This window comes from Toxotes jaculatrix, chromosome 14 (assembly GCF_017976425.1).
Source record: "Toxotes jaculatrix isolate fToxJac2 chromosome 14, fToxJac2.pri, whole genome shotgun sequence".
In the NCBI taxonomy this organism is placed as follows: Eukaryota; Metazoa; Chordata; class Actinopteri; family Toxotidae; genus Toxotes; species Toxotes jaculatrix.
In genome coordinates this window covers 7,462,626-7,474,885 of record NC_054407.1, presented here as the reverse complement: position 1 = coordinate 7,474,885, position 12,260 = coordinate 7,462,626, and the positions used below count along the sequence as shown (strand labels likewise).

The window sequence follows — 12,260 nt, the reverse complement described above, 5'->3', positions numbered from 1 at the left end:
TTTCTATATAAATCCAATTCAAAAGTCCAGTATCTACTGAGCTACAATACCAGTATCATCACTTAGTGTTTTGTTTCTCTTTAGGTTAATTAGGGAATATTTTGATATGGCCACAGGTAAAAGAGCTGCACCTGAAATGCAAAACAAAACAAAAAAACAAGTGTTTTACTTAGAATGGTGGCATACGTATGACTCTTCTGTAACCGCCAAGAGAGAGGGGGACAAAGCCAAAGGTTCGCAAGCTCACTGTGGAGCTGTGCAAGCAGGAAAAGCTGCTGATGTGTTCTCAGTTAAAGGCCAAGCTCGATGTCATCCCATATATGCAACAGCGGTAAAATACTTTAACATTTTGAACTCGCTATTTTCCATCATGCTTTTGCCTTGTCAGTCGCCAGCTCTGCATTATCATCTGTCATCTGTGTACCTGTGTGTGTGTGTTGCCTCAGAGTTGGCCCAGAGTTACAATACAGGTCAGTGTGGTTCTGATTTTATCCAGCCTTCTGCTTTTGTTCAGGCTACATTTTACATGTGACATGGGCAGTAATAGGTTTTTAATCTGATAGAGGCAAGAGGACAAAAACACACACATAAGCAGAACCAGACTGGAGGTGAGCTAGCTCACTGTTACCACCATGTGGCCATAGATGGAGCTGTCGTCCATCAGCTCATCTGCAGACACTAACTAAACTCTCTCTGATAATATTGATGTGTCAAAATATGGCACAGTGTGCAGGCCCCCAAGCCACAAAGAACATGGAGACACCTACACCAAGTGCGTGGTTTCTCAAAGCTGTCAGCCAAACCCTCTTCTGGATGTACAATTACACATTTTAATAAAAATAAATTACAGAATGCATTAATCATCAGGAAAATGACTCAAGGCAAACAGCTCACACACATCACCTCTATCACACACAACCTTAAACTGAGCAGCAAGTAAACGTCGAGCTAGGAGATGTGGTATAATATTTTATTCTCATATTTTATGGAATACAAAGCCCCTACCCCAAAAAGTGTGCACATCAGATCTGGTGGAAACTATTTAAGGACAAGGAAAAAGAACAGATGAGAGAGAAAGGAACTTGCTTCATGGGTGTAGAAGTGTATGACTGTGTGGTGTTTTCATATAAAAAGTATACCCTCTCATCATGAATGAACCCTTTAAAAAAAACGTAGCCTGGCTAGATTCAGTCGATAAAAGGGCTGCAGCCACGACAGCTGAACAAAACCAAAATAAGAATACGAGTTTCCTTGTTGAAAAAAAATACAAATAAAACATCTTCCCATCAATCTTTTCCATTATGACTACAAGGACGTAATCAATCATGTGCAACAATAATTTAACTTTTCATGACTGTAAATTCAGTCACTCTCCTCTATTCTTTTACACAATCTCTTGCTAAGCTGCACCAAAGGAATGAAGTATTTCCCCAATTAGTCTTGGGAGAGAAACATAATGCTGACAATTACACAAGAAAAAAAAAAAAGAGACAAATGGAAGGGATAAGAAAATGGCCAGCAGGGATACTAACGAATACAGCCTCATAAGTACTAGCAGCCAACCTAGGTCCAATAATGCAGGCTTTTTCAAAATGGCTTTGAAACATCTGGAGCGTGTTTGACAAAACTAACCATAACTTCCTGGTGAATTTGTACCACTGGGGCGCAGATTCCCATCAACTGGGACAAAATATCTGAAGCACACTGAAGTAATGGTCTGCTCGAAGGTCTTCGCTAATCTCATGTCATGACATGTAAAACCAACCAGCTCGAAGACACACTGGGATGGCAAAACCACTGACAAGTATAGTGAATAAAAAATAACATTAGTAACATCACTGCCATTGAATCCATACATTTCAATGCATGACAACGTCCATTTCAGAAGTCTGAGGCGTGAACGGAGTTCATTCACTCCCCCTTCCCCCTGAGAACTGTGTCACTCCGATTTTTATGAGATGATTTATTTTAGTTCGTTTTTCCAAGAAGGAATCTTTTCCTGACTACTACACATCAAAACACACCAGAAAACAAGTTAACCCAACACAATACACACAATCCAAGGTTCACAGTCCGAAAAGGTGCTGTTTGAAAAGAGCCTCAGGTCCTTTATGTCCACTTGGTTTAAGTGTCCGACTCAGTGAACTGTCAGTTTCCCCTTTCAGTGAGAGCAATTCATGTGATGGACATTGGAAAAACAAATTTAAAAAAAAAAGAAAAGGGGCAGAAAAAAAAAAAAAGACATGTTCAGGATGATGGTTCTTCACCTCGTCAGCCGCTGTTCTTTAACAGCTTTTTTTCAGTTGCTCTTACAGGCAGCATAAACAGGCTGTGGCTGCTTGCCGTCCATGTCTATTCCGCTTTGTCTATCAATATTTTAATTCATCCATCCAAGTCCTTTCTTCTCTGTTCAGGTCCTCAAACCATGTAGGAGTTCTGGTTCTTCAGCTTGTCCAGCTCTTTGCTCTGCTGCCTCAGAAACAGGATTCTGTAGTTGGGAAGGAAAAAAAAAGAAAAAAGAAAAGAAAAAAGGATGAATGAAGCTGATGAATGCCATCAGTCGATGCAAATATTTATGCTAAATTTTTACATTTGCCTCACCTCTGTTCCCTCAGTGTGGCCTGGATTTCACACACTCTGACCAGGGAGCGGAGGTTTTTCATCTCTGTACAGATCTCTGACATGTACAAGCTGCCCATGTTGTGGATGTCCTCGTGCAACCGAGCCGCCTGACGGGAAGAGGCGAGTGCTTTCTGTCAAGTCATGACTACAGATCTTCACAGCAAACTTTCAACATACTTTCAGTAACATCAACACTAACTTACTGATTTTGTGATTCTGATTTAAACAAAACTCAATAGCAGAGCAAAGATTTATTCATAACCTTGGAAACAGAAGCTTTCGACCACAACTCATCGCGTTCCTCTGTGGGCGGAGTTTCTCAGTTACCATGGAGATGGTTTAGTCATTATAATGCTGTGAAAACTTATGGTACAAAAGTCTATATTTGTGCTATCAGCCCCATGAATCTGTGCTGTTAATGACATACATGGAAACAACGGCGGCACCAAAGGAAAGGCTGTGAGTCAATGGATAATTTAAAAAACACTTGGCTTAATGCTACAGCCATTTAAACTAGCGTAAAGTAAACCAAACCAATTACTCTGAACTGTACCTGTTTCTCCGTGTTCTCTGAAGGCCATCCTTGGATATGTCTGATGAGGTTCTCATCAAAATGAGCTGCCAGGGTGGGAGTGAAGGAGCCGGGGGTATCAGCCTGGGTTTGGCTGGTGCTGCTGGAGAGGACATGGGGCAAAGCAGCGCCGGATACGTTTGATCCCGTGCACAAAATCTCTTGGCTGGTGGAATGAGACAACTGGTTGACTTTGTGTTTATGTTGTAAATAAAACTGGTGTTCTGGCTTACAGCAGATTATTCAGTCTACACTATTCATCTGTCCTCATTTATTAGCATAAATACCATGTTTATTATGGTATCCACGTATATCAGAACCACTCAAAAACTGCTCGTATGTTGAGGACATTTGTGTCAACCTCACCAATTTGTTTTTGCCATGACAAGCTGAAGTAAGGTCTTTTACTTGTATGTGTTCAGGGAACTGCATAATTAAAACTAGATTTCATTTGTTTATTTACCTCCATGCAATCTATCGTCACAAAAGAAATGGTGTGTTGAAGGGAATTCAAACTCTGACTTCTACCTTCTCTGCTGAAGAGTTCTGGGGTCTTCTGGACGCTTCTCAGTGGTCTGAGACAGGGGGGCAGATCCTTGTTTAGCTGAAGACATACTTCCCTGAAGAGAGAAGGGAAGACAGCGAGACAGGAAATAAGGGCATCGCCATGTGTTTGCAATTGAAAAAGGAAAAGATAAGACGTGACAGACAAGGGCAGCCATAACACAGTGGAGAAGACAGAGACAGAGAGAGAGGCCGTGAGTCATGAGATAGAGGAAGTACCCCCTCCACTCTTCAAAGAAGACTTTTCTTTGTGTCTTTTAGTTGAGGCGCTCACCCTTGTTTGTGAGGATGTGATGCTGCCAGGATGCAGGCCTAGCAGGGACTTCTGGTTGCTCTGCGGCGTGCCATTTCGTGGCGAGACATACGGCCGCGGTGATGATGATGCATCTGATGTCAGAGAGACAGGAGACTGACTGGAGTGCTGGGCTGCAAAAGACATGGGAGAGAAGACATGGTATTGGCATGGAGGGACAGGGGATCATCTGCATACACATGTGCAAGTACAGAGCGTTGGCCTCCATGTCAGTAACTTGAATAAAAGACAGAGTTTCAGTGACTGAAGGTCAAAGGATATATTTATTTATTTATTTATTTTTTAACTTGGTGATGATGGGGAGAGCAGGATCCTTAAAAACAACCAGGAAATTAGTTTGTGTAGCAGATGGTGAGAAACAGCGAGGAGGCCGTACCTTGGTTGGAGTGCTGAGCAGCTGAGAGCAGAGCAGTGACGTTGAAAGCAGGTCCAGCAGTGAGGAGCTTATGAAGCACAGACCGCAAGGAAGCTTGGGTGACAGCAGCTGCCAAGACTGGAGGGAGGAAAGAGGAAATGTACACACACACACACACACACACACACACACAAGTGAGTGAGCAAGGATGCACAACAGGTGAGTGGCACGGACACACACACTTCAGTCAGAAAACATAGTTAAGATAAGAAACCAATCAGTGGAAAGATGAATCCTTTCATGTAAATGTCATTTTACCAGCAAACAACTGGAGGTTAAACAACAAGCACGTGTGTACGTCAGGTTCACACAGACAGGGACAGCAGGAAAATCACCGTAAATGCCAGGTGCGAGCCCAGGTCACCAACAGCAGAACAATCACCAATTAATAACAGATAAGGGACAGAGAGACACTGACATTATTTGCCATACGCACAACATTATATCAGAAACAGCTGCACAAACAGCCGAAGTCATGACCTCATGGCCCTCAGTAAATCAATGCAGTCTCTCACTCTGCATTTCTTTCATCTGTCTTCATCAACACAATCTGCCATCCCCTACAGCGGCTGCTATAAAAACACTGAAACCTCTGTCATTTAAACAAATCTAACAAAGACTGCTTTATGAGCACCACCTTAGCTACAGTGCCTATGTTGCTTTCTCACTCTGGCAGCCGCATCTGTTTTTTTTGTCTAGTTTTGGTATCAGAGTTGTTTGTTATTGTAATTCAGAAGCACAGGAAATTAGCTATTTGCCAGTCTTTCAATTCAGGCAGCGGTCAGCCGTGATTGGCTGTACCCACAAAGGTCAGCGCAGCTCGAGTCCAACTGTCAACAAATGCAAACCTTCTGTGCACCTGTAAAAACAGTTTCTCCACGATAATGTCTCTCCTGTCAGGATCTTTGACATGATCATAATGATTTTCTCCGACAGCATTAATCAGACTCTTCTTGTCTCTTTGAGCCCCTCATTATCTCTGGAAGCAAATAATTTTGACTGCTTGACAAATGATCCAAGTCTTTGGACTCGTGGCAGGAAAACACATTACACAACCCTTCAGAAACTCCTATAGGTTAAACTGATCTAACACTTTTGTCTAAAAGACACACTGTCAACAGACTTGAAGACACTCTCTCCACAACCCTTAATACAACACACTCTGTAGGGGCCACTGCTACACCAGCAAACAAGCAAGTGTCTTGTAGTCTAATATACTATAACCCCCACTTTTTCAAACGTAATTTACAGGAAAAAAATCATCTTACAGTTGGGTTAAGACAATATGTAGGGAGCACTCTGTGTGAAGTAAAACCACAGCAGAGCTAATGCAATGCAGTGGCCAATTCTGTGTTGTTTTATTAATAATACAGGATCACACACAGCATAAAAAAGTTCTATTTAAATCACTATGTGTGGGAAGTGATAGTGACCCCGGAGATCTTCTCCAAAAAGACACAGTGGAAGACAGAAGTACATGTGGAAGGGGAAGAAGTCTCATGCTCGTGTCATCTTTTGTGCCCTCACCTTCATTGAGCTTAGCCATGTCCATACTGCCGTTATTCATCTGCAGAGTGGCCTGCAGAGCCGGGAGGAGCTGATGTAGGAGGGCTGGGTCCTGCAGCAGTGCCGGTGACGGGGACTGGACAGACTGCCCCGTAGAGGAGGAAGAGGAGGAGGACATGGTGGAGGGGGTGGAACCTAAAGCACCAGCAGCAGAATTCAGGCTCTGAGAAGACGAGGAAGAGGAGGAATGGGCGGAGTTGGACGATGCGGACTGGTCCCCTGATGTGGTCTCTGAAGACAAGCAGACCAGAAGAACACAGTATTATTTGGCACAATATTTCATTCTGAGCATGTTTGTTTAAAAAAAAATACAAAAAGAAAAGAAACAACTTCTCTGTATCTCAGATGTTTATCCAAAAAGCGATCAGCAGACGCCAGCAACAATGTTAGAGGCTATGTATAAACTTGAAGCTCATTACAAAGGTTTTACAGTTAAGCCATACTTGTTGTGGCTTTGTCCTGCAAGGCCTCTTGTCTGTAGTCCATGTCCCTGGGGAAACTGTTCGCCGCCATCTTGACTGAGTCTTTCTGTCGTTGTTCCCTGAAGCAGATAAAACAGAATGCAAGCGTGACTATGTGCAGAATGCAGGCTGCAGTTAAACTCTCTACCCTAAACTAATGGTATTTTGTTGGAATAAGTGCACTATGTGAGAATGCTCTGTGTGAGAATGTGTTGTAGCTTCATTTAAGCAGGCTTGCCTCTCCAGCAGGTCCTTGGGCTTCTCCCACTGGGAGACCTCAGTTCTACAGTTGTAGTAGTACTTCTTCCCGGAGGAGCTGATGTGTTCTGTCCAGTCATCTGCTGGGTCCTGGGGTGGAGACAGACAAGGCATGAGATCTTAGAAAGGCTAAGGAACTGCCTGCAGACTTTACACTCACTGTGATGGATTACACACCTCAAGCTATTTTCAAAACATTCTACTGTATATCAAAGTGAATGGAAACTAAACCAGCTAAACTTACTGGTATGTTCCTTTAAGGAAAACTTTTATCATTTTAAAATATGATCGCTACTTTAAAAAAGATTTATGTGGGGCATTTTTGCCCTTTTCCCTTTTTGGCAGTGGAAGGAGAGAGAGAGAGGGGATGACATGCACCAAAGGGCCTGGGATGGATTTGAACCTGGGGCGCTGTGGAAAGGACTCAGCCTTGATATATGGTGTGCACTTAACCAGGTAAGCAGGATACAGTATACATCAAGCCAATGCTCCCTTTAGGAGTAAAATGTCCCATGTCTTCCAGCCTCAATAATGGAGGCTTAATGGGAGCTGGTGTGTTCAATATTAATGATCATGTACATACGGACAACTTCTGTCATTCCAAGAGTTCCAGGAAGGGTATAGCTTGCCTCATCCTTTTTCTCCTTATCTACAACTGTATAGATCTTTCTTGAGAAAAACAAATTGACAGACTTGACTTTGACAACCAAGATAAACAAAGACGGCAGTGGTAGCAAAATATAGCAGGGTCTTGGTATTACTACAAACAAAAATAGGGTGTGATTTGACATTTACTACTCCTACAAAAAGGGGTTTTAATTGCATGAACTGTAGTTTAACCATTCTACATCATCTCCTGTCGGATGCAGAATATGATGTAGGTTCAATACAAATGGTTTTCATTATTGTTATAAAGATAACTCTTTTATGATGGACTCCACAGTTTCTCAAATGTTACAAACTAAAATAGTTTTCAATTATCCAAAATCATCAACATTTACTGTTTAAGTCACTCATGCTATGCTTGGTCTGCTACCCTGAAAGAGATGGCCCACAAAAAGAGGACAATTATTTCTGCAGCAGCTAATGGCTGATCAAACTGTTCTGGGCTTATGAACTTCACAGCTGAACAAATATGGATTGGAAGGCATCATTATCAACAGAATCATATTAGCAAAACAAAAACCAAACACAAACACTTAATCTTACTAAACAAACTGTAAAGCAGCAGTCAGTCTCTTCCTGTGTTCCTCTCATCTGTCTCATAATGGATGTGTGCAGGTTCACATTAATAAACATATTTGTTTTGTTTATCTGTCATATTTATTTACCACTCTTCATTCTACTCGAAGCAAAATAACAGCAAATTTAAGTTATAAATCAACATCACCAGTTGTTATTACAGAAAGCCTGTATACATTATGCTGATAGAGAGAGGGACAGATGTCTCTACACAATGTCCCACATACCATGTAGCAAAGGAGCGTGACGGCAATTTCTACAGGAAATGCTGAGGTTATATCATCAGATAACGCCGGACAGTGTCTTACCCTGTCCGCAGGCTTGCTCTGAGTCGCATGTGAGTCGGAACCATGGTGGGAGCTGTTGTTGTGAGAGTTCTCCTGAGGAGAGCCGCTGGTCCCTGCAACAAAGTCATTTATCAATTAACTGAAAATGCACAATGTTGTGCAGAGGAGTAACACCTCAGTAGCAGCCACAGCTGTGAAACAATAAACACTTTTCACTGCCTTCTAAAACTTTATTTGGTTCTCCATGCCAGTTTCTAGGTTTATGTCTTGCTTTTCACCAAACTCTGCACCCATGTTTCCTAAAAACTGATAACAGTTACAGTGAATACATGACAAAACCATATTTATCAGAATACTTTGTATTTGTAAACCACAGGAGTCTGATAGTTTCTGAGGTTTTTGCAGGACCAAGATTCCTTCTTTTCCTTTTAACAGTCCTTTAAAATAATACTTAAAATTGCATGCATGTGTAAGACCACCAGGTCTGGGCTTACCATTTTTTCCTCTAACTGTGTGAGAGGGTTTTGCCTTGCCATGCCCTGTGCTGTCTCCATGTCTGCTGACAGGACTTTCGTCTGAGCGTCGCAGCATCTTGTAAGGGGGCGTGGGATCCGATGAGCCATCGCGCACCTTGTCATATCGGTGAAGGCTGCTGGACTGGCTCTTTGGCTGAGATTTATGGGTCTGATAAGGATGTCAGATAGACTTGTTGGGATGTGCTTATGTACTGATGAAATTTTTTTAACATACCATCACACACACATAGTAGTTGACTGGCTCCTCCTTCTTGTAGAGGCAAGGATTTGCTTAGTATATAAAAAAGCTTTACATTTCTGTGAACCCTGTTTATTTTTAATTGTTGATACCGTCTTGAATTCTACACACAAGAGTTGAAATGTCATTACACAAAGGAGTAGCTGTGGCTGGCTAGTTACAGTAATCTTTTTCTTGTTTTGTTTAAATAAACAGCATCAGTGTAATTTTTAATAGGTTAATTTCAGAAGCAAATTTACCCAGCATTACAAGCACATGACATAAACTACCATAACAGTGCTTCTTATGTAAAGTGTTGTGACAGCCATGAAGATGATTGTATATGAAATCTTCCTCACAGTATTATTAAGTGAGAATATTATGTTGTTGTTTTTTTGGATTTAAGGGAAAAACACTAGACACCTTGATTAGCTATGTTAGTGAAGGGTAATGACAGATGATCGTTAACAAACTGAACATGTTATACCTGATAGGATTGTGGATCCCTTCTGTCGTTGCACCTGTGGAGATAAACAGAACAAACGTGTTAGACAGTTTGCATATTAACGGTTAGCATATGTTAGTTTTCTTCCCTTAGCAGCGCTTTTTGTACATATTTAACGTTAGTTAGCTAATTAGCTACCGCTAGCTAAGTTAGCTTGATTTGCAGCAGCTGTTTTTTCTTCTCGTCACTAGTAAAAACTACCAGATAATTTAAAAAATACATCCTACATAATCTGCCCTATATACGCAGGGTTTACCATTACCATGTTAGTTAGCCAACGTTCCGTTAACGTTAGTCGATTTAGCTAGAGATATCCGGAACCCACAGCTAATTGCAGACAAACTGCTAGCTGGTAGCACAAATAGCTAACGGGTACAAGAAACCGTGAATAACCAACCTACAAATAAAAAAAATGAGATAAACCCTAGGAGTTGTTTTTGAAATGTTTAGGTCTGTGCTTGATTTACCCATCGCTGACTCTTGTTGGTTTCCTTGCATACATCACCATCAAGGCCGTGGTGATGTGTGTATGTGTGTGAGGGGGAACCGTGGCCTCCTGTGTGTCTGCTCTCACAGTTCTCTTTTCTTCAGCTTCCTGATGTCTGGACCCAGTCTGTCCTACCATACAGATACCTACAAGCCGCGCACCGAGCACCAGCACTGCATAGCGGGTGGTCTTTATTAAAAGCCACCCTCAGTGCATCACCTGGCATGTAGTTACGGTATGAGCTTGGCTCGGCCGATGTAGCTCAGCAGAAAGCAGCAGAGGCAGGAGGAAACGGGGCAAATGGACTCACTGGAAATGTTTAGCTAGAAAAAAGAAGTTCCGCTCTTACCTTTCAAATTAAAAGTGCAATTATCGAACATATCACATATAACTTCAGTGTGGAGTAAAGAAATGTTCCATAAAGAAAAAAAGAAAATAATGTTTGCAATCCTCGTACGCAAATATATCATTGTTATTTATACTAGAATTTTTTTAGAGATATAATAGATATTTTTTTTCCATAAATAACAAATAATTCGTGTTACAACTAGATTGTCATAAAAAAAAAGTGGATATCTATGCTGAGAGTTACGCAGAAATCTAGCAACACATATATAGATTTTCTCATTTTTGCTGTTATAACTAAAACGATATCGCCTTATCATAGCAAAAGCATAACGAAAAGAGCCAAAAGACCGTATGGTTTAAGGTGAGAGATTTATTTCCCCCTTTCTGCGGTGGCTCTGAGTTTGGGCTCTTATTTTGAAGTAAGTAGCTTCATTTCCGGTATTAGCCTAGCTGTCTCTGGATAACGTGACGCAGCTGAAAACGAAGAGAGCTGAGGACTCCACCTCCGAGTTCACATCTCGTTGGCTGGCTTTTTACTGGGACACACCCACGGCCTGTGAGCGAGTCCGCTCTGTTCTCTTCATCCATCACTGGCATGAACACTGTGCCCTGCATGAGCAGTATGTCTATCACTGTCTTTTTCTCCTGGGAATATTTAGTATGTGGAGAATGGCACAGTATAAAATACACTCTGGTTCTCTGGACAGTTTACAGACTAACCTTTAATTATGCATTTAATCTGCAGCACATGATAATTTCATAGTTTGCTCTCTCATTGGCAGTTCTCAGTTAACCATGGAAAGGTCAGAGGTCAGAATGATACTGAAGAACTCCTGTAGTGGGTAATTGTTCATTGCCTTGCATGGGATTATGCCCCTGATTTGAAAACAGACTTGAATCCAGTGAATGGATTTCTACTGTGACAGGCATTTGCATCACCCAAACTCTCACCTCTTGTGACTGTTGAGGTTTATGCACTCCCATTAATAAACATCTTGATCATATTTCCTAAAACCCAGAACATCCATGTATTCTATCACCAAACAGAAAGGTATGTAATAGGCCTTTGAATAGAACAAAGAAAAAGGCACGGAAAGGATGCAACTGCAGACACTGCATTCTATTAAATCTATGTGAATAATTGTCTGCAGTGACAGTCATATGTGGAATGCGAACTGTTATAGGCTACCATTATGCCCCATGCTCTTTGATTGCTGCATTGATTGCCAGCTGGTTTGATTTAGGTCAGACCTGACACATATTGACTGAATAATAGACAGTCTCTTTTACCGTCTGGCCAGTCGAACACTAAACAACCTCTCTCTACAAGTGGATGTTCAAATGCAGCTCTTACTGTTCAAATATTAAGCAATATGGTCTGCCTGAGCCGGGCCTAATGGAATGGACAGTCTCTGGTGAGTGCAATGTAACTTTAGCTTGATTCTGTTCAGCTGGAATTTTCTTAAAAGTTGTTGGAATGGACATACGTGTCTTAGTCTAAACCTGGCCATTATTTTTCCAGAATATTTTAATTTACCATTTGCTAATTTTTATATTCTTATGTAATCAACCACAGAAACATAAAAATAATGTCAGAGAAAAACTAATATCAGTGTGGATGTTGTCCTCTAGCCATGCTAACAAAGGGATACTGGTCAATATTTGTTTACAGACTCAGCTTCATTTTTGTTGAACTGACAAGGCTATTGAATTAGAATATACGTTTGCTTATCTTGGCTACATTATCATAAACAGATCAAAATCAGAATTGTTAGTTGGAAGAAAATAAATGCAGTCTGAGCAGAGGACATCCAGTATTCATTCTGTGGTATGAGTTATGTTTTCATTCTTTATTTGATGTAATTTTA

The 12,260-nt window shown here is 41.3% G+C and overlaps 1 protein-coding gene across 3 annotated transcripts; it reads right to left on the bottom strand.

Annotated features, from left to right (window-relative positions):
- Positions 1-932: 932 nt before the first annotated feature.
- On the bottom strand, positions 933-10,348 carry LOC121193409 (WW domain-containing adapter protein with coiled-coil-like). 3 transcript variants are annotated; one of them, XM_041055669.1, is made up of 13 exons: positions 10,025-10,348; positions 9,540-9,573; positions 8,794-8,983; positions 8,321-8,412; positions 6,751-6,860; positions 6,495-6,592; positions 6,013-6,282; positions 4,447-4,563; positions 4,032-4,183; positions 3,722-3,813; positions 3,176-3,359; positions 2,602-2,729; positions 933-2,488 (listed from the first exon to the last, which is right to left on the bottom strand). In XM_041055669.1, the coding sequence occupies exons 1-13, from the start codon at positions 10,180-10,182 to the stop codon at positions 2,419-2,421; spliced, it is 1,695 nt and encodes a 564-aa protein (XP_040911603.1). In that variant the 5' UTR covers positions 10,183-10,348; the 3' UTR covers positions 933-2,418. The 3 variants fall into 3 exon arrangements, with proteins under 3 accessions (XP_040911603.1, XP_040911604.1, XP_040911605.1); XM_041055670.1 differs by having other exon boundaries at positions 3,176-3,296; XM_041055671.1 differs by lacking the exon at positions 4,447-4,563.
- Between the last annotated feature and the right edge of the window lie 1,912 nt (positions 10,349-12,260).

Excerpts from the sequence above, each read along its gene's own strand:
- LOC121193409 (XM_041055669.1), bottom strand. The coding sequence starts at position 10,182 with ATGGTAGGACAGACTGGGTCCAGACATCAGGAAGCTGAAGAAAAGAGA. Across the intron at positions 8,413-8,793 it reads CACAGTTAGAGGAAAAAATG|GGACCAGCGGCTCTCCTCAG; the intron begins GTAAGCCCAGAC and ends ACTTTGTTGCAG. Across the intron at positions 3,360-3,721 it reads AGAACTCTTCAGCAGAGAAG|CCAAGAGATTTTGTGCACGG; the intron begins GTAGAAGTCAGA and ends TCATTCCACCAG.